The 20,385-nt window shown below is 33.6% G+C and overlaps 2 protein-coding genes across 2 annotated transcripts; one reads left to right on the plus strand and one right to left on the minus strand.

The window, feature by feature from the left end:
* Nucleotides 1-1,120: 1,120 nt before the first annotated feature.
* DSM5745_04755 (glutamine amidotransferase subunit DUG2) lies at nucleotides 1,121-4,338 on the plus strand (the record flags this gene model as incomplete). The annotated part of the gene is made up of 6 exons (XM_026746771.1): nucleotides 1,121-1,360; nucleotides 1,429-1,554; nucleotides 1,611-1,742; nucleotides 1,789-2,334; nucleotides 2,387-2,573; nucleotides 2,624-4,338. 6 exons carry the CDS (start codon nucleotides 1,121-1,123, stop codon nucleotides 4,336-4,338), a joined length of 2,946 nt encoding a protein of 981 aa, XP_026604251.1.
* A 318-nt stretch (nucleotides 4,339-4,656) lies between these two features.
* On the minus strand, nucleotides 4,657-7,698 carry DSM5745_04756 (TAPT1 family protein; the record flags this gene model as incomplete). The annotated part of the gene is made up of 1 exon (XM_026746772.1): nucleotides 4,657-7,698. The coding sequence occupies one exon, from the start codon at nucleotides 7,696-7,698 to the stop codon at nucleotides 4,657-4,659; it is 3,042 nt and encodes a 1,013-aa protein (XP_026604252.1).
* Between the last annotated feature and the right edge of the window lie 12,687 nt (nucleotides 7,699-20,385).

The following is a 20,385-nucleotide window of genomic DNA, read 5'->3' on the forward strand; positions in this document are numbered from 1 at the left end:
CGGCGGATGCTGGAGGAAGGCCGGAGGAGTCCGATCTGGATTCTGGACGAGCATCAAATGGCGGTGATATCTCGCGCCCTGATTGGCTGGAAGTGCACCGCCACTGTGGCTGGTGTAGACATATAGGTACGTGAGTGCTGCCTCCATCTTTACCCTGATCACGAGCAAGATGAGTCAAGAGGATCTAGTTCCTGAATTCTTGTGTCGTGGCTGCATCAGGAGACTGCACGATGATGCCTGTTCCGAACCTCTGATCGCGAAGGAATGCTGGGATCCCGGTAGCGCAGCAAACAGGCCAGTTACACATGCCATCAGCCCAGAGTCTGATGCTCTCTCTTGGCCTCAAAGTTCCTTGCGGATGCCTTACTTAGACACAACAATCCATGGGAATCACTGGAGCTGGCTGGCTGGCAGGTTTCTGAATATTTAGTTATCGCAAATCCCATGACCGCATTAAAGATAGGGGATGCAGCATCCCACTCTCTGTATCAGCCCAATCTTAAGCCCTTCCAAGACTTCCACTGCCCGGTGAAAGTCTCACTCTCTGCGTCTTTCCTTAATCCATTCCTTCATTCCTTTCAATGAACCCAAGGAGAAAGACGCCGCAGCGATGGCCCAACTCGCCTCGGACGCCTTGCTGACCCGGCTATTGTGGGAACCCAGGTTAGTATGCCTTCTACTTCCATAAGCCCGTGTAGATCAAGCATCATGAGAAGAGCAGCAGACAGACGATGGTTGACACAGAGCAGGAGCAAGTGCTGTTGGAAGCATCGCGCCCGAGCAGGTAAGAACAGACTCCTGCACCGCCACAGTTCTTTGAGATCAACGCCCATTCTTATCACTGGCCAATTTTTTCATGTCATCACCGTCAAGGGAGATCACGACATCCAGCACAGGCAGCGGGATGATCGTTGTTTGTCTACGATAGACCAATAGCCCTGCTGAGATCTGTACAGAGTATTGAAGTTCTTGGCTTCTTCTGTTGTGGGAAAAAGAAAGTCGCAGTCACGTGCGCCTGGGGTCGCTCTTCAGACTTGTCCTTTCCTCTCTCCTCCCAGTCCCCTGATTCTCAATAATTATCAGAAAAAAATACAATAAAAGAACCCAGGCTAAGACCGCAATGGAAAATACAGGACTCGGCGAGTCCGATAGCCCGTCGGACGTCGATGAGCAGACCAAAGCATGGGAGTCCGATCCTCGGACCGTGAGAGCACATCTCGCCCAAACCGACGGTCTCAACGACCAACCCTCACAAATCGAATGCGGCATTGGCCATCGAGTACAAGCTAGTCGGTCTGTTCTAGCCCTGGTGGTTGACGAAGACTGTGTTTTCGCCGGGCTTCAAGGGGGAGACATTGTAGTACGTCGCTGACTCACTGATATCACTATTACCGGATATAGCGAAGAGCGAAAACTTATGCTTCATAGGCGTGGTCTCTGGAGAACTACGATCTTGTTCTCTCCGTCCGTGCTCATCAAGAAAGCGTCTTGGACTTGTACCTCTCGGAAGGAGGTGACCTCCTCTTTTCCAGTGGAGGCGACTCTGTTGTCAATGTACCAACCCTCTGACGCCGCTACGGCTACTTTCAGTCGTGATTGACAAGTTGTAGGTCTGGTCTACTCGGACCTTTGAGCGGTTGTACTCGATTCATTCTCATCATGACGTTGGTGATCTCTTTGCCGTGGCCTACTCGCCGAGCCTGAACACCGTTTACTGTGGTGCCCAAAACACCAGCATCCAAGTGAGTTATCTACAACACCTGGCAATATTTTGTCTCACGCCGACAGTGGTGTAATCTTTCCCAATCTGGTACGGCATCTACCCAACAATCCGCTGTTCATCTATCCAAGCGAACACATCGCTTCTTCGACTCGAAGGGTCCTGACGGTACTCGCGCTCCTCGAGCGGATGGCCAGTCGGTGGCCGATGGTGGCCAAGTACTTAGCTTCAAGCGTGACCATCACAATTTGTTTGCCCACCATGGTTATGTTTACACGATGACGCTTGTCCGAGGACTGCTTGAGTCGTCCCCAAACGACGAGGTCCTCTTGACGGGGGCGGGTGACGGAGTGGTCAAACTCTGGCGCTTAGAGCAAGGAAAGGCTGATTCCGCTCCCGCACTGATGGCAAGGCTACATAACACCGATCCCGTGCTCTCCGTGGCAGTCGAAGGATCGTTTCTCTACTGCGGTTTGTCAGGCGGTGCGCTGAATATCTGGAACCTGGATTCCCATCAGCTCGTGAAGCGTATCGCCGCCCATACTGGTGATCTATGGGCGGTGGATATTATTCACGGTATGGCCGTGTGCGGAGACTCTAATGGAATTGTAAAGGTACGTTCCGAAGCCTGAGATGCAGCAGACTGCCTGCTAAATCAGTGTATAGAAATTCAACTCGCGGTTCGAGGAAGTCGGCAGCTGGGCCGCTCATGAAGGCACTATGCTCGCCTCTGCTGCCGGTAAATTCAAGGACCGACATATATACGCCACCGGAGGAAATGACAATACAGTTGGAATCTGGGATTTGACCGACGTATCTTTGTCTGCGACAGAGAAGCCTCCGATCAACAACGGTGAGTATACTCTCCTGTCTTAGGGAGTCCTATCTACTAACAGGATATAGATGAGATGGTGAGCTGCCTTGCCAAGCTGGTAGCGTTCAAAACGATATCATCCAGCCCAAAGTTTGCCGGTGAATGCAACCAAGGAGCAGCATTCCTCCGCCGACATTGCATATACCTTGGGGCTAAGACGAAGCTCTTACCCACAGGAGAAGACACTAATCCTATTGTTTTCGCTCGTTTCAGCGCGACGTCGCCTGAAAAGTCCGACAAAACCATCTTGTTCTACGGACATTATGACGTGGTCGGCGCGGACGCCAACCGACAGAAGTGGAAAACTGATCCGTATCAGCTAACTTCCATGGATGGCTTCTTGTACGGCCGTGGCGTTTCTGACAACAAAGGTCCTATCCTCGCCGCTTTATACGCAGCGGCAGATCTGGCACGTCAAAAAGCTCTACAATGCAACGTCGTATTCCTCCTTGAAGGAGAGGAGGAATCCGGATCTCAAGGCTTCCATGAGACAGTTCGCAAACACAAACAGCAAATTGGGCCAGTTGATTGGATTCTGTTAGCAAACAGCTACTGGCTGGATGACTACAATCCGTGTCTCACATACGGGCAGCGCGGAGTCGTCCACGCAAACCTGATCGTCACTAGTGACCACCCTGACTTACACAGTGGTATCGACGGCAGTTCGCTGTTAGACGAGCCATTGAAGGACTTGACTATGCTACTTGGTACTTTGGTTGGGCCCAGGGGCAAAGTCAACCTCCCTGGTTTCCAAGACCCCGTATTGCCATTGACCGATGTAGAAAGAGAGCGTTATGGCGCGATCGCCCAGATCCTCCTCAAGCAGCACCCGCAGATTAAGGATTCTGGTGCCCTAATCGACTCGCTTATGCATAGATGGCGCGAGCCTTCTCTCACCATTCATTCCGTCGAGGTTCCGGGAAGCAGCAAGAGTGCAACCACAACCATTTCCCGCAAAGCGAAGGCTAGCCTTTCGATTCGTATCGTGCCTAACCAATCGGCCGACGAAATTGCAGCTGCGTTGACTTTATACGCACAAGAGCGTTTCGACCAACTGGAATCCCAGAATGAGCTTACCGTTGAAATCACGGGGACATCAGACCCGTGGCTGGGCGACCCAGACAACCAAATCTTTGAGACCCTAGCCGAGGCCATCACAGCAGCCTGGACGCCCGACCAACAGCGCCTAAAGCATCAGTATTCGCTTTCCCGGCGTGCCTTCGGAGACCGCTCAGCTAGCCCCAGCGGCGCAAAGGAAGCTGCTACCAGGGCCCTCCGCCGCCAGGACTCAGAGGACAGCCTAGCCTCCCACATCGACCGCATCATCATGTCCACAACCACATCCAAAACAACCACGCGCCATCGGAGCTCGCTAAGCACAACCGTGCCCACCTCGTCAACCCTCACAGGCCAGTCGAACAAGCAAGCCGCAGACTCCACGACCTCGTCGCCTCCCCCAGACCCCGCTGTTATCTCATCTGCCCCCTCGCCAATGGGTACAGATGGTACAGCAGAGGTCTCTCGCGAAAGAGTCGGCGTCCGACCCATCTACATCCGCGAGGGCGGCTCAATCCCCACAATCCGCTTCCTGGAGAAAGAGTTCTCCGCCCCAGCGGCTAATCTGCCGTGCGGGCAGGCGAGTGATAACGCGCATTTGTACAATGAGCGGCTGCGCGTCGAGAATCTGTATAAAAGTCGGGAGATCTTCAGTTATGTGTTTTCGCGGTTGCCGGAAAAGGCGTGATTTTTGGAGTCATGCGGACCTCGGGAGCGTTGTTAGGTAGGATTAGATTGCAGTCCATTTCTTGTGAATTATTCGCTTTTTTATAGCATGTGGTTTTTTTATGCTAGACGTCTTGGGAATTTGAGGGACTTGATGTAGGCATATTCGATCGGTAAGTTCATTGGCAGGGAAGAGGTTCACGCATATATCAGAAAAGAGGGCTCACGATGCCGACTGGGGGCAAGGGTCATTGCAATCGTTATATACACTACATATCTATAGTAATCATTAGGAGACAAGTCGCTAAGTTACAAGTGCTTTATACAAGGTGATATCCAATCACCAGATCCGCTTCGCAGCCATCTCATACCGCTGGACGTGGTCCAAATGCAGATCATCGCCGTGTGCGGCCCTTGCCTTCTGGCTCGCCTTCTCCTTCTCTTTCAGCTTGCGTAGGCTATCCGGATCATCAAGGTATATCCACCGCCGGCTGTCTTCGTTGACCTCCACTGTCCCCCAGCCGCCAACACGTCGCGCACCATCTACTACGTAGTCGCGCGCACGTAAAGCCCCGTGACTTTCTGGGGCATTGGGTGGAGCGGATGAGGAAGCTGCGGCTGCGGCTGCGGCTGCGTGTTCCGCCTCCCGCTGCTTCATCGACCTATAGCGGGATCGTGCGCAGGTCAGAAGAAGCATGCCGAGAAAGAGCTTGCAAACAAGCAGGATGACGAATCCGGTGAGAACCAGGACAATTGTCAGGATGTAGACATAATGAGCGGGCGATGGCATTGCATTGGCAAGCGCCCGGCGAAACCATGCTTCGGCGTGCGCTGCTGTTGCAGGGAAAATCGTTCCTAAGGTAATCGGCGGTGGCGAGGGTACCGGGCCTGCCGGTACGTACTGGCTGTGTATGGCTGCAAGAGTTGTGGTCTCGACTGCAGTCGATGAAGAGGGCGACAACGGTGGAGAGTGGGGGAGTAATGCAGCCAGAAACATTTGATACGTTTGTACAGAGACGCGGAAGAACAAACATGACAGTGGAATAATTGGAAGTCCGAGACGGCGCATCAAGTTTTGATCGCCGAAGGCGTTTGTGTAATAGTCCTTTGCGAGAATGTCTAGGAACCGGCCGTAGATCGCGGGTCGAGTGTTGTTGAATTTACCAATGTATGCATGCTTCAACCAGTCCACAAACATTTCCGAGCCGAGAACGATCAAGAATGGACCAAGTACTTGGGCCAGCGCCGGAAGGAACGAATTGACATGGCTAAAGGACGCCATCAGGGACGACGGAACGAAAGTGAACGCTTGCGGAAGAATCGAAGTCGACGACTTTGGAGGTGTTGACAGCGGCGTGCTATTTGTTGCAGCAGACGTACCACTCACGCTTGTACTGAGTAAACTGCCCCCAAAGCTGAAAGCGCCGGTCTCGACCATGTTCCGTGACGCAATGATTGTAAGCATGAGCCAAAGCTGAAATCGCTCTACCACATCCGCACAAGTGAGCTGGAAGAGATTCTCCTTTTCAAACTTCTTGAATACAGAGCCTTTGATCTCCACAAATTGGTTTGATAGTAGTAAGGTGATCAGGGCATTAGAGTATGAGTTGACGGCCACATTCAGTGTCATGACCTGGTAGAAGAGAGCTGTGGAGTGAATGACCGTATACGCCAGCGCCGACAGGAAAAGTCCAAATGGCCGAAATATCTTGCTGCGTCCATCTGGACGACGCTCTAGCGCCTCACGAGAGAATAGGCACTCTAGGACGTCTTGACCGATAGCGGCAAAGAGACGGTCACTGACTTCAAGCACATTGTATATGACGTATAGCTTGATGGCTGCTTGGCCTCGGATCCAATGATACATACGACTTGCGTCGAAGTACATGAGGATAGTGCAAGTGGTAACCATCAGCAGCCCCTTGAGGATGTCGGCCTTGTCGTCCGGAAGCAGGGCCGAGGGGGTGGACCTCTGCCTGCGGTGTCGGTAGGTATCAGAGCGGTGCCGCCGACGTGGCTCCGGCCTAATGGGATTGGTATCATGTTCGATTGACGGCGTGTGGGCCGTCGATGACATTGAAGGCTTCCGATTCCGCCGCCGCCAAACCCGCCCCACGCCATTCCTGACAAAGTGGGCCAGATATCGACTCTCTGCAGCCAAATTCCGTGCCCAGGATTCGAAGAGTATATATACCGCTTTGATAAAACGGAGAGGTAAGATTGTGAAAGAGTATAGCCATGCGTCTAGGCACGCCAAGATTCCAAACCACAGCACCTGCTCTAGTGCTGGTGGAAGCACTAGAAAGTTGACCAGTCGCTCTAGCTTGACGCGAGCCGACTCATATGGGAAGTCATTCATGGAGGGTCGATGTATGTACAGTGGAGAAGGATTTCCCGAAGCAAGCTCCAGTTGTAGGTAGGTAGGAATGGATATTGGTGGAAGAGGAATGTTTTGTGATGGAGATGGTACGGCTTGGTCCAGAGGCGGGGGAGGACTTCTGAGATTCTTCGGTTCAGCCTCCCGGCCAACTGAAGGGCGCTCATGCCTATGACGAGACGTCCAAGTTTGCGTCAAGCGTTCATTGTTGTTTCCTGGCAATGTCTGTTTCCGTGTGGATTGAGGAGTCGACACAGCGCGGCTCATATGCGGACGGGTCCGAGTGGACGGCGTTTTTAGACCTAACCCATTCAGCCCATCCCCGTTATTGAAAGAGTCTTTATGTTGAAATGCTGGGATCTCGTCGAACGAGGCTTTGGGTTCAACCGGTGAAAGGTTTGAAACCTCCGACTCCATCGGTGGAAGCAACGGAGATGGCCCATCAGAATATGTCACCTTTCGGCTCGACTCTTTATTCCAATCCGAGACCGCGCGATATGGAATGGACTGCGGGGACGAGGTAAGCTCCTGTATCTTGGCTTCGGAAAGCTTGAGAATTCGATCACGATCCTTGTCCTTGTTCGCGACGGATGACGGTTCTCGGGCCCATCGATGTAGGGCAGCAGTAGCTTCAGCGTCCTCCAGCACATCCACCAGGGACGTACGATGCAGTGTGCGATGTTTTGAGCCAGCCTCGGCAACCGAATCCTCTTCGGTGTGTTGAATCACAAAACCGAGGGCCTTCTCTGGCGCTACCGAGAAGTGGCCACTTTTCGCGTCCGCGCCGGATACCCGATGCTCATGACAGCCATTTTCGACGGTACATCGAACAGTCCCAGTATTTTCATGAGGTATATCCTTCGTCTCGGTGGTTTGAATCGCCTTGTCGGGCACGGATTGGGGATCGGTCTGCGATGGCGCACCGGCTTCTACCACCGGTGCGGCGGAATCGGAGTCGACAGGTCGCTTCTCGGTGTTGTCGTGAAACCCGTTGACGTCGGGCATTGCGAATAAGAGGTCAGTTGGAAGTGAAAAGGAGATGATAGTGTAGCAAGCATAATCTGTGTCTTAGCTGCCGTGTTTAAGGCGAAATCCAGCTTCGGCGGTGACGATGGCGTCCACGCGGCAGGAGACTGCCAGGTTCCCAGCGCAGATGGCTATATTAGAAAAGTCAAAGGCATTCCGTGAAAGCCATTAAGGCTGCGCTTATCAGCCGTTCACAAGTAGGGGGCCCTCAACTAAGGGGTTTGGGGTGAAAATGGTGGAGTCTGGATTATGCGTGGAGCTCAACTGTTGCGGCCCGCGGCCCATCCGCCATGTCAGGACTCAGATCACGACTCAAAGGCGGTTGTCGGACGCCCGGAGGGCCGGCGCCCGGGACGCGCCTATCCTAATTAGGACTAGCGCAGCACGTGATGGTTAAGGTTTTTTTATAATTTACTGCTTGTTATATATAAATAATTTAAAGGTTTACTATAAGTAATATTATTAGCTAGTTATTAAGTTATAAGCCCTTAAACTTTTTTAACTATTTTAAAATATTATTTAAAACTTTTTTAAGTGCTTTTATAAGCTTTAAAGCTTATAATAAGTATTATTATATACTTTTTTTACTTTTTTAAAGTATAATTTTTAATACCTACTATTTATAAATTAATAAAACTATAATTTTTTAATTAATTAAAACTTAATATTTAATATAACTAAGCTTTAATAAGCTATTTTTATTATAGGAATACCTAATCCTATTATAAAAATACCTTAATAAATAACTTAATTAATAAATCCCCTTAATCCCTTGCTTAAATAAGTATATTATAAATATTATTTATTTAAGGCCATGGTTCCTATTATTATATACTTACTTAAAATTAAATTTTTAGGCTAAACTAATTATAATAAATAATTTAATTAAGTAAAAAAATATTTATAAGCCCTATGCTTTTTTTAATTAATTAATTTTTTACTTACCAGGCCTCCCAAGAATAGGCTATATTAAAAATAATAAAAAAATTACTTAATACTTATTACTAATTAGCTTTTAGGCTAAGTTAGCTATAAAATCTATACTAAAGTTATAAAATTCTTATATTTAATAAAATATACTAATAAAATATTTAATATAATTTACTAAATTATTATTAAATGTGGTAGCAGATTGCACCGTATGCAAATAAAAAGAGTCTTGATTTTTAAGTAAGCTGTAGAGCGGTTAAAATATCTTTATGTTATATAACAGGGCGGTAATATAAGGCAGAACCTGTATACCTAAAATATGGCCTGTATATAGCTATATATCCCCCCTGTTAAAAAGTATAGCGTATAATAAGAAAAAAGAGCTAAATGCTAAGTTAAAGCTACGCTTAATAAATAAAAAAAATAATATTATAAAATAAAAGTTAAAAAAGCCTAATAAATAAAAAAAAAAGATTTTTTAGTAATAAAGTAAAGCTTAATATAAACTAAAAACTAAAAAAAACACTGTAAAGCAGCTAGTAACTAAAGTTAAGCTTAATAAGAAAATATAAAATAGTGTTAAGGAATGTAAAAGTGTTAAAAAAGTATAGAAAAATAGGGTATTATAGTATTTAAAGTAGGTGTATTATTAAAGCGTAATATAAATATAAATAAAAATAAAATAAAGTAAAGATAGGGTATTACATGGGCATAAAATAGCCTTTAAAGTATAGTATAAAAAGGCTAGCTATAGACTAGCTTATTTTTTTTTTTATATTTAAGGTAGGTGGTAAAGTACTTATATATAATCTATACCTTTATATTATAGGATACTAGGTTAAAAATCTTACTTTATATATTTTTTAAATAATTAATATAAAATATTTTTAAAGCTATAAAAAGCTTTGCTATATTATTTATAAATATTATTTTAAATAAATATTTTAACATATTTTTAATATAGTTAATAATTACTTTAAAAGCCTATTCCTAAAAATAACTAGCCTTAATATTTTTTTATATAAAGTTTAAATAGTGTTTCTTATATAGGCCGCGCAGGGTAATTAAATAATAATTTAGTTTTACTTTTTTTTTTAGGTTTTTAGGTGTTAGTAGGCTAATTATATTATAAATATTAATAATATATAATTTTTAAGTTATAGCAAAGCTTATTAAATAAACTATTAAAAAATTTACTAGGTTTCCTATAATTTAATAACATGCAACTATAAAAAATACTAAGTATATATTAAAAATAGCTAACTAGTTGCCTAGCTATTATAATACTACTAAAGTGTTTAAATACTTAAACTAAGTATTATTTTAAGGCGTGTTTTATTAGCCTGGTACGCTAAAAAAATTACCAGCGCTAAAATTAAGACCAAAAAGCCCAGGACCAGGGGGGCTAAAAAGTCTAAAATTACCAGCGCTTTTAAAATTATTAAAAAGGTTTTATATAATCCTTATGGTATTTATAAGGTTTAGTAAGGTATAATTTATTTTATAGTAAATTTCCTGCAAGCACTGCTAAATAATACCCTTTATTTTTATAATTATTTACTAGTAGTTAGTAATATAAACTTTAATATTATATTAAGCCTAGTTAGCTCTGCCCTTTAATATATTATACTTATAAAATATTTTTTTTAGGCTAAAATAAAGTATGCTAGTAAACTAGTTCCTAAAATTTAGGTATTTTATTAATTTTATAGTGGCGGCTTTTTTATCCCATGCCTTTTAAAACTAAATAGTATATAACTTATTTATATTAGCGCGTGTTAGTATTTTAGGAAAGATTTTTAGTAATATAATATTAACCTTTACTTTTTTTTATAGTTTAATAAGTAGGTTTACTTTTTTTATATACCTTTTTACTTGCTACTTAGTAATTTATTTAACTATTTTTTAATATATTATTTATAATATATTTAGGTTTACCTTTGCTAGCTCCAGCGCTATCTTTTAAAATTTTTTTTTTAAATATTTAATATAATAATTTTTTTTAATTATACCTAGCCTGGCTTGGTTTAATAACTAGTAGCTATTTATTTTAAAGTTTTTAAGTATTATTATTACTACTATATATATATTAGTAATATAATTTACTTAATTATTTTTACTAAAAACTACGGGAGTTCTAGTAAAACCAAGCATGTAGCTAACTTACCATGTAATTAAAAAATAAGATATATACTTAGGTAAAGGTATTAAGTTTAGTTTTATATATTTTAGTTTTTTAATATTAGCTTTGCTTAGTATTATTTTATATATTAAAAATAGCATAATAATTAATAAAAAGGGGGCTAGCTTTTTATACTATATTACCTTAGGCTTTTTTTTTTAAGGTATTTTACTTAAAATAATTTTTTTTTTAGCCTAACTTAAAATTTATATTTATATATAGTTTTAAGGGAAAAAAAAAGCTATGCCTCTTATGTATTTATAAGGCTTAATTACTTATTTAGCTTAAATTTTTAATTATTTAGGTAAGGTGGAAGTGCGGGGTAAAAGTTAATAGTAAAAGGTTATATTTAAAATAAGGTAAGGCTAACTCTTAAAACCGCGAGTAAAAAAAAAATACTAGGAGAATTACCCTAGTATATAGTAATAAAAAAAATAATAAAACACGCTTTAAATATAAAAAAGCTGTTAAAAGAAAGAAATATAAAAAAAAAGGATAATTATAAGTAAAATAAAAAAGTAAATAATAAAAAGGGAAATAATTATAGGTAAAATAATACTAATGCCAGCTGCCTAAATACTATATAAAAAAAAAGATTTATAAAACTTAAAATAAAAAACTTAAGATAATATATGCACTTTTAAAATAAAAAAATCTTTTTTTAATATCTTACCTTTTTTTTATAATATTTATTATATACTGCTTTTTAAACTTCTTTACTAAATTTATGGCGTTTTATAGCTAGGATTTATAGTACTAATAGTTATAATAATTTAATTATTTAATATATTTTACTAGGTATTTAGTTCCTCCGTGCTTTGCTTTTTTTTTATAATTATTATTTTTAATTTATACTTATATTATTTACCTTTTTTTTTTAATTTACGCGGACAGCCGCGTTACTATTTTCCTAATTTTTTTAGCTAATTTTTTATTATATTTAAGGTACTACCACTTACTAGGTTATTTAACCCTTTTTTATATTAAAATGGGTCTTTACTAACCAGAGCCTTTTTTAAGTATATTACTAAAATCATAAGGTATAGTAGCCACTTAGCCAGAAAATTTAATTAATAAGCAAGTAATTTAACACGCTTTAGTACCTTAAAAAGGCTGCTATACTAGTTTAATAACTTCTTATTTAGTATATTTTTAATTAAATATTCTTTATAAAGGCGGAGGTATACTAAGTTACTAATTATAAAAAATATAAAAACATGGTGTTTATTATACTACTTTTTTATTAATATTTATACTAGTTTTATAATATTTATTACTATTTTACAAGCTATAAAAAACTATTTAACCCTTTTTAGCTATAGGCTAATATTTATTAAAAAATATAGGTTTATGCCGTACATAAAATACTAAAAAGTCTTATTTATAGTCACGTGCCTAGTACTATTATAAATAATTTAAAAATAGGGTAATATATTTAACTACTTAATATTAAACTTAAGGCCTGTAATAGCATATTATAGGTAAGCTTTAATTATTTAATTATTAATTTTAGTAGCTTTATTACCCTAAGAATACCAGGCCGTGGTAAATAAACCTTTTATACTAAAATATATAAAAATTTTTAACCATATATTTAAAAAAAACTTAATATTATAATTTAAAATAATATATAATGGTAGCCCCTAATTTCCTAATTATAAGTATTTTAATAATATATTAGCCTATTATTTTATAAACTAGTTATTATAACCTAGGATAGCTATTATACAGCGCAAAAAATAATTTATAACTAATATAATTATATTAAACTAGCTATTATCTAGTAACACTAAAATTAAATTAATTAATATTATTTTAAATAGCTTAGGTATTACTAGGATAGGTTACAGTGCTTTATATAATTTATACCTTTTAGTTTTTTTTATAAGGCAGTCTAAATAGTACTTAATATATTATTTAACTTAATAACTTATATAGTTTATTATAATACCCCCTAGTAGTTTTAGTATTTTATTCACGCCTAAATATTTATTTAAATTATATATAATTTACAGGACCTTACTATGTAAAATATTAGAAATTACTAGCTTACCTTTTAGTTTTATATATAAAATACCCTTTAGTATTTTAAATAAAAGCTTTACAGGGCACTTTAAACTTTTATTTATTTTTAAGATTTTTACTACCTTAGACTATCGCGGGTTTCCTGTGTAATTATTTTTAGCCTTTTTTTTAAACTTATTTAATAGTTTTACTTATAACACGTGCCAGGTAAAGATTTCTCCTAGTAAATTTTTTACCTTATTTTTTATATAAAATAGCAAGTAAGATAAGGTATTTAGTATAATATATATTTTACCAGGCTTATAATATACTTTTAAACCCGTGATTTATTTAAAATATTAGGCAGCTTTAATTAATTTTAGGTTTAATTAATTACTACTAGTTATGCTTAATAAGGTACTTTTTAAAATATTTATTACTAATACATGATTTATATAAATTACTACTTTTTTACTAAAATTTATAATATACTAGACTTTGTGGAGTGCCTATATAATACTAGTTATTTTTAATTTTATTAAGTAATATTATTTTTCTGCGCTTAAGAGCAACTAGCTTAAAAATAAAATTAATTATATAGTTTTAGATACTAGCGGACATGTTGCATCCTAGGTAGGCAAGGTCTTATTTAGGTTATTATATTTTATATAAAATAGTATTACTTTAAATCCCCGCTGCTTAAAGGCGTTAATATTTAAAAATATAACTTTATTTAAATTATAGTGTGCTAGTATAATACAGCCCTTAAAGTATAATTATAAAACTTTAAATACTTTTATTTTTTTAATATTTAGTTTATTAATTATAGTTTTTTAGGTAAAATTTATTCGGGCCACGCCCTTTTATAATCCTTTTTTTACTAATAATATTTTATAATCTTATAATAGCTATATTTTTACTACATAGTTTAAAATATACTAGAAAAACTAACTAGTAAGTTTAATATATATATTAAAATCCGCAAGCATCCTAAGAAACTTTAGTTTTAATATAGCCTTTAACTTATTTTTTGTTATAGTTAAGCCAAGTAACAAGACTTTTTAGCCTAGTAGTTATATAATTAAAAAGCCTAAGAAAGTTTTTTTTAAGTTTAATATAATTTATAGTTCCGCGCAACGCGTAAAAAACTTATATAAATATATAAGGTATAGCCTAAGGGTTTTTAAAAATACTATAAAGTTATTTATATACGCCCTTAAAAAGGCGCGTAAAATATAAAATAAATTATTAATATTTTACTATATATATACTATTAAGTTTAGGAATCCTATTATATATATCTTAAAAATTTTTTATTTTTAATAGCTTATTATACTAGTATAATAATAGCTATTTAAATATATAGGCCACTAGTAAAATATAAACTTTTTATTAGCTATATTAATATAACTATAGCCTGCTATAGTAGTAATAATATTAGCTTATATTAAAATTAAATAAATATTTAAAATTACTTTTTTATTTATTTTCCTAAAATTAATTATAACCTATTATTTAATATTATTTTTTAAAGGCGCATGTAAACCTAGTATATTTATAACTAACTTTACTTTATAATTTAGGTTTAAATCTACTTTATTAATTACTTTTTTAGCTATAAAAACTAAATAACCTAATAAAGTATGCATATCCGCCCAAGCTAATTAACCTTATATATATAATTTATTAAAAACTTTATTTACTTTTTCTTTATTTAGTTTTAATAGGGGATATTTTCTTAAGAAACACTTTATGTTATTTTCCCAGCCAGGTTTAAGGTGGATTCTTATTTAGTAACTTTTTAATATATTAATTATGTTTATATTTATTTATACTAAGGGGTAAGTTATTATTACTACTTTAAGCTAGCGCACTACTTATTTCTTTTTATAAATAATAATATTATTTTTTAACCTTGTTATGTTTTTACTTTTTAGTTTAAAAGCTAATAATTCCTGGTTTAATAGGTAAACTATGGCTAGGTTTACTATTTTTATTTACTTTTTATTATTTTTAGTATTGGCTGTAAACACGTAATACGCCTTGGGATTTTTTATTTTATATAGATTTTTTAAACATGTGTAATAAAGGATAATAACCAACCATGTATTTTAATTTATTACCTATACTTTATTATATATATTTTAAAAGGCTTACGTAAATAAACATAACTTGCCTTGCTAAACTAGTTTAAAAATAATATTTTTATTTTTTAGTAGATTAGTACGCTTGCGTACACTAATTACCTGGTATAAGTTTAATAATATTATAGTTTTTTTATTTATAAAAACTGCCTTTAGGGCCTTTATTTTATTTACCCTTAATATTATTATTAATTATAACACCGCGTTAGAACATGCCGTAATCCTGGCTTTATATTTATTAAAATTTAGCAAGAATTTATGTTTTTTTAGTATATTTAAATTTAAAAGCATATTTACTATAAGGCTGTTTATTAAATAGGCCTTTATATTAATTTTAATATAAATCTTTTTACTCCTATAAACTGCGGGGAACCTAATAACTAGTATAATAAATTTAATACTTAAAAAACTATTTTTTATACCTTTAATAAGTACTAAAGCGTATTTTTAAATTTTTATTTTAGGTATATACTTTTTTAAGAACTTTTTATTTATAATTATTAGCATGTATTTTAAATTTAAATAAATTATTATAATTTATTTGCTAATATATACGCGTATAGTAAAGTATTTTTATAAGTAAAAATACATGCCTGGATTTATTTTAATTACCAGAGGCGCTATAAAGCAAACCACTGGTAAAGTACCTTTTTTTTTTATAAAGTATTTTTAGCCTTTACTTTACACTTAGGCAAGTGCTTATACAACATGTTTTTTAAAGTTAATATTATAAAATAGTATTAATAGTTAATTATATTAATTAGGTATTCCCCTTTATTTATATAGTACGGACTAAAGTTTTATTTAGCATAGTATACTTAGCTATTTTAATTATAACTTAGGAATTTACCTTTAGCATAAGCTTAATTTTAATTATAGTTATAAGTATACTAATCCAGGAACTTTTTTATAGCTTTAACTTTTTTATAATATATTTTTTAATATTATTATTTTTTATCTTACTAAGGTTATTTATATTCTTACTAGTTTTATGGCCTTTACTACTACCTATTTACAGGCAGCCATGGCTTAGTATATACATGCTATTTTTATTTTTTTTATTAAGGTGGTAGTAAACTTTTTTATATATTACCATAGCCTTGCGTGTTTTACAGGTTTTATTATTAATTAAAATATTATGCGGAAGTATTTAAAAACAAAAAGGATTAGGTTATTTAAGGCGCCTAGGAATGGTTATGCCGTGGGCAGTATAATAAATATTTTTAGGGTTAGTTATACTAATACTTAATAAGGTATTATTTAAATTATTTAAAAGGGCTATAAATTAAATTAAAATCCTAAGGTAGTAAGGTTATTTTAAATTATATTAAAGCTTTAGAAAAAGCACTGGTAGTTAAGCATTTTAAAAATTAGTTAAACTAATTTATTTATTTTTATTTTAGGATTTTTATAAAGTGCTTTATTATAAACCCCTTTTATAACTTATTTATTATTACTTATAATAAAATATTTAGACCTTTTTAAGCGCGTAAGATTATTAAAAAATTTATAATACCCTTTTTATATTACTTTAAAAGTAATAATATTATATTAATATATTATATTACTAACACGCGGTTGCGTATATTATTTAGGGTATAGTATATTAAGTTAAGTCTTTTATAAGCTTGGCTAAATAATATTTAAAACCTGGTTTTTAAGGCTATACACTAATTTAATATATTTTATAAATAAACTAGACTATAACATGTTATATTAGTTAGTTTATTATTATATTAACCTAAAGCTTTTTTTTTAAAACATGTTTTAATATTACATGCTAGCTATTATATAAACCTTATTTTTATTATAACCTAAAAATATTTTATAAATAAGTATATTAATTAATAATATATAAATTTATTTTTATTTACTATATCTTTAAAGCCATATTTAGCAGGCATATTTAAAAAAAAATCCTATATTAACAGCCCTTTATTTAGGATCCTAGGGTTGCCTGTTTTTATTTTTTAAGTAATACTACCTATTTTTATACTTATTAGGATTCTTATTATATTTGTTACTCCTATCACGCCTATTACTATTATTATACTAATTATTATTATCTAGTAATAAGTTACTATTATTATCTAGGTTACCTTTTAGTTTTTTTTAGTATTTTTTTTTAACACGTTACTCTTGTGCCTTTTATTTTTCTTACTATAAATAATCTAGCCTGGCTTGCTCTTTGTAATAAGCTTTTTTATTTTTTAGTTTTTATTTATATTATTATTTTATTTTTTATTTTTTAGCAGGGCAGGGTAACACCACCTTTAATATATAATTAATTATATTACTAATTAGCTTTTATAAAGCAAGGGTTTACGTGTTTATAAACACTATATTTACTATAGCTAGTTATTAATTATTTTTAGGTTATTTGCCTAGTTTTACTGGCCTCTTGTTTTTGTCTATCCTTGCTTCTTTTTTTTTTATAATATAGTCTTTTAGGTATTTTAGTAGTTAATTTACTTTTATTTATTTTATATAAGTAAAAGGTCTTGCTAGTGTTATAGGAGGCGCTACAGGTGGATTTACTAAAGGCCTAGATTAAAAAAAGGGGTATTAAAACCATATAGGTAAAATAAAGTTTAATTTAAACCTTGTGTACGGACTAACTAGTTAAAAATAATAAAAAATATTATTTAGTGTTTTAAAAAGTAAACTTTTAGTTTATTATTTAGTTTCTAGTTTTAAAAATAAATAAGTGTTATCCAGCGTTCCAGGAAGTAGGGTTTTAATTTATTATTTAGTTTATGATTTTATAAATCCTGGTTCCTCTTATTTATAAGGTAGGTTAACAAGTTAGTTAAAGTTATAATTTAACTATTTTAAATAGTATTATAATACTTTATTTAACTTTCTTAGTCTTGCTTGTTATTTAGCTAGCAAGCTTGTACCTAAAAATAGCAAAAAAGTAAATAAAAAATAACTTTATATTAGTAAAGGTGTAGGGCCTTTTAGTAAAATATAATATTATTTTAAACTAGGTAGAGTAGGTAAAGGTAGCAGGGATGTGTATAATAATTTAAAAATTAATAATATATTTAGCTTAGCCTTAGTAGCTACTTATTTAACTATTACCAGTGCTATTATTATTTTTAAAGCAGCTAAAATAGTAGCTTTAGTATTTTTTATTAGCAAAGTAAATAATAGGTTAGTTATTTACTAAATAAAACAGGAATTATACAAGACTTCTTTAAATTTTTTTATAAAAATTTTAAAGTTATATTAAATATTTTAATATTTTTAATTACCTAGTTTAATGGGAAAGGCAAAGGCAGGGCTTGTTATTTTTAAATATTATTTTTTATAACTTATTTTAGTAAGGTTATAAAACCTACTAGGAAATTAATTCTCCTATATATAGGCGCTGCCATATTTTTAGCTTATTTATATTTTATTTTAATAAATCTTTTTAGCTAGGTAGTAAACTTAATTAGCTTAGTTATATATATAATAATACTCTTGTTTTTATTTTTAAGCTTTAGTATTATAAGTGGTCTTAAGGTCTTAGGTTTTATTTTTTAAATTACCTTGCTTTATTATCTTAGTAGCTATAAAATAAACCATGTAATTATATATTATTTTTAGCAAGCGCGTGTTATAATATAATATAGTTACTCCACGGAAGAAGCCAACCTTTAATTAGTTATAAAAAATAAAAACAGGGAAATACAAGAGGATTTATAATAAGTATAAAAAAAAATAGTAAAAGGTAAAAAAAAGTATTTATAATTTAGTGCTTGTAAATTAAAAGTTTATATATTACAGGGTTATGGCGTTTAGCAAGGGTAAATAGTTATTAAATTTAAAAATAAGTATTAAAGTTAATTTACTTAATAATAGTAAAAAGTATTAATTATTAAAAATATTTCTTAATAGCTAGTTAGAGTGGTTACCTAACTTTATTAAAAAAAGAAAATCAAGACCTTGTTATATTATAACATGCTATTATTTATAATAGTAAATTATATTATATATAAATAAAAAAAGTTTTAATTTTTAAGTAAGCCGCAGAGCGGCTAAAATATCTTTATATTATATAATAAGGTGGTAATACAGGGCAGAACCTGTATACCCGGGATGTGGCCTATATGCGGCCACATTAAATAAGGCATACCTTAAATTACTAAGGTAGTACTTAGTATTATTAATATATATAAAAACTAGTTTTTTACTACTTTTAAATTTATTATAGTATTTATAACCATGTAAAATATTATTAAAAACCTATATATTATTATTAAACCTAGTATTGCCATGCTATTAGTTTTTTAAAAAATTTATAATAATTTTAAAACATGGGCTATACTTTAATAATTATTTTTAATTAATAAAATTTTAAAAAATTATAGTAAGAATAACCTAAAATAATTATATAAAAATATTATAGCTAAAGCTAAAATAATTATCTTGCTTATTACCGCGGCCCCGCCCTTAAAAAAGTAAAAAAAATAGGTTTATTATAAAAAACCTTATATTAAAGCGCTTACTAGCCCTTTAAATAGTATAAATAAAAAAAATAAGCTAATTAAATAAAGTAAGGAAATAATAAGGTTTATTTTTATAAATATTATAAATATAGTGGCTATTTTTAAAAAAATTATTATTATTTAAACCCTTAACTTTAATTTAATAGCTAAATTAAGCTTCTTAAAATATAAATATTATATTTAAATAAAACTAGTATAAAGCCACAAGCTGCGGCTTTATATAATAATAATAAATTTAATAATTATAACTTTAAATATAATAAATTAAAGCCTAAAATTAGCCTTAAATTTTTAGTTATACCTGCTTTTACTATAACTATTAAACTAATAAAGTAACTTATAAATATAAAATTAACTAAGTTTATTTTCCCTAAGCACTTTAACTTTAAGAATTATATAAAATATAGCCTAAACTACTTAAAATACTTATATAAAATATTTAATAAAGTAATTAAACATGCTAAAGGTTATAAAATACTAATTATTATTATAAAAATTATAAATAATATATATAAAAAAATTAAGGTTTATAAATATCACGCGCCTAAGGCTTTAATTTACTTATTATTTATTAAAAGGCTAAAAAAAACACTTGGTATATAATATTATAAAAAAAATAATATTTTTATTAGCCTAAATAAAATTATTATAGGGCAAGCTTACACACGCCATGGTATTTTTTTTTAAAGTTTATATTTAAATAATATTTTTAATTAATTATAATTAATATAAATTTATTTTACAAGCGCTTTAGCCACGCGGGTATTTTTAAACTTTATACTATAGCCTAGGTAAAAGGCCTTAATATAAATACTATTAATTAATTAAACTACTTTGCTTACCTTAAGGCTAAATTTTATAAAATATTATTTTAACCTGTCCCGCGGGAAGTAAATCCAAGAAAACTATA

Source organism: Aspergillus mulundensis (genome assembly GCF_003369625.1).
Source record: "Aspergillus mulundensis strain DSM 5745 chromosome Unknown scaffold_4, whole genome shotgun sequence".
In the NCBI taxonomy this organism is placed as follows: domain Eukaryota; kingdom Fungi; phylum Ascomycota; class Eurotiomycetes; order Eurotiales; family Aspergillaceae; genus Aspergillus; species Aspergillus mulundensis.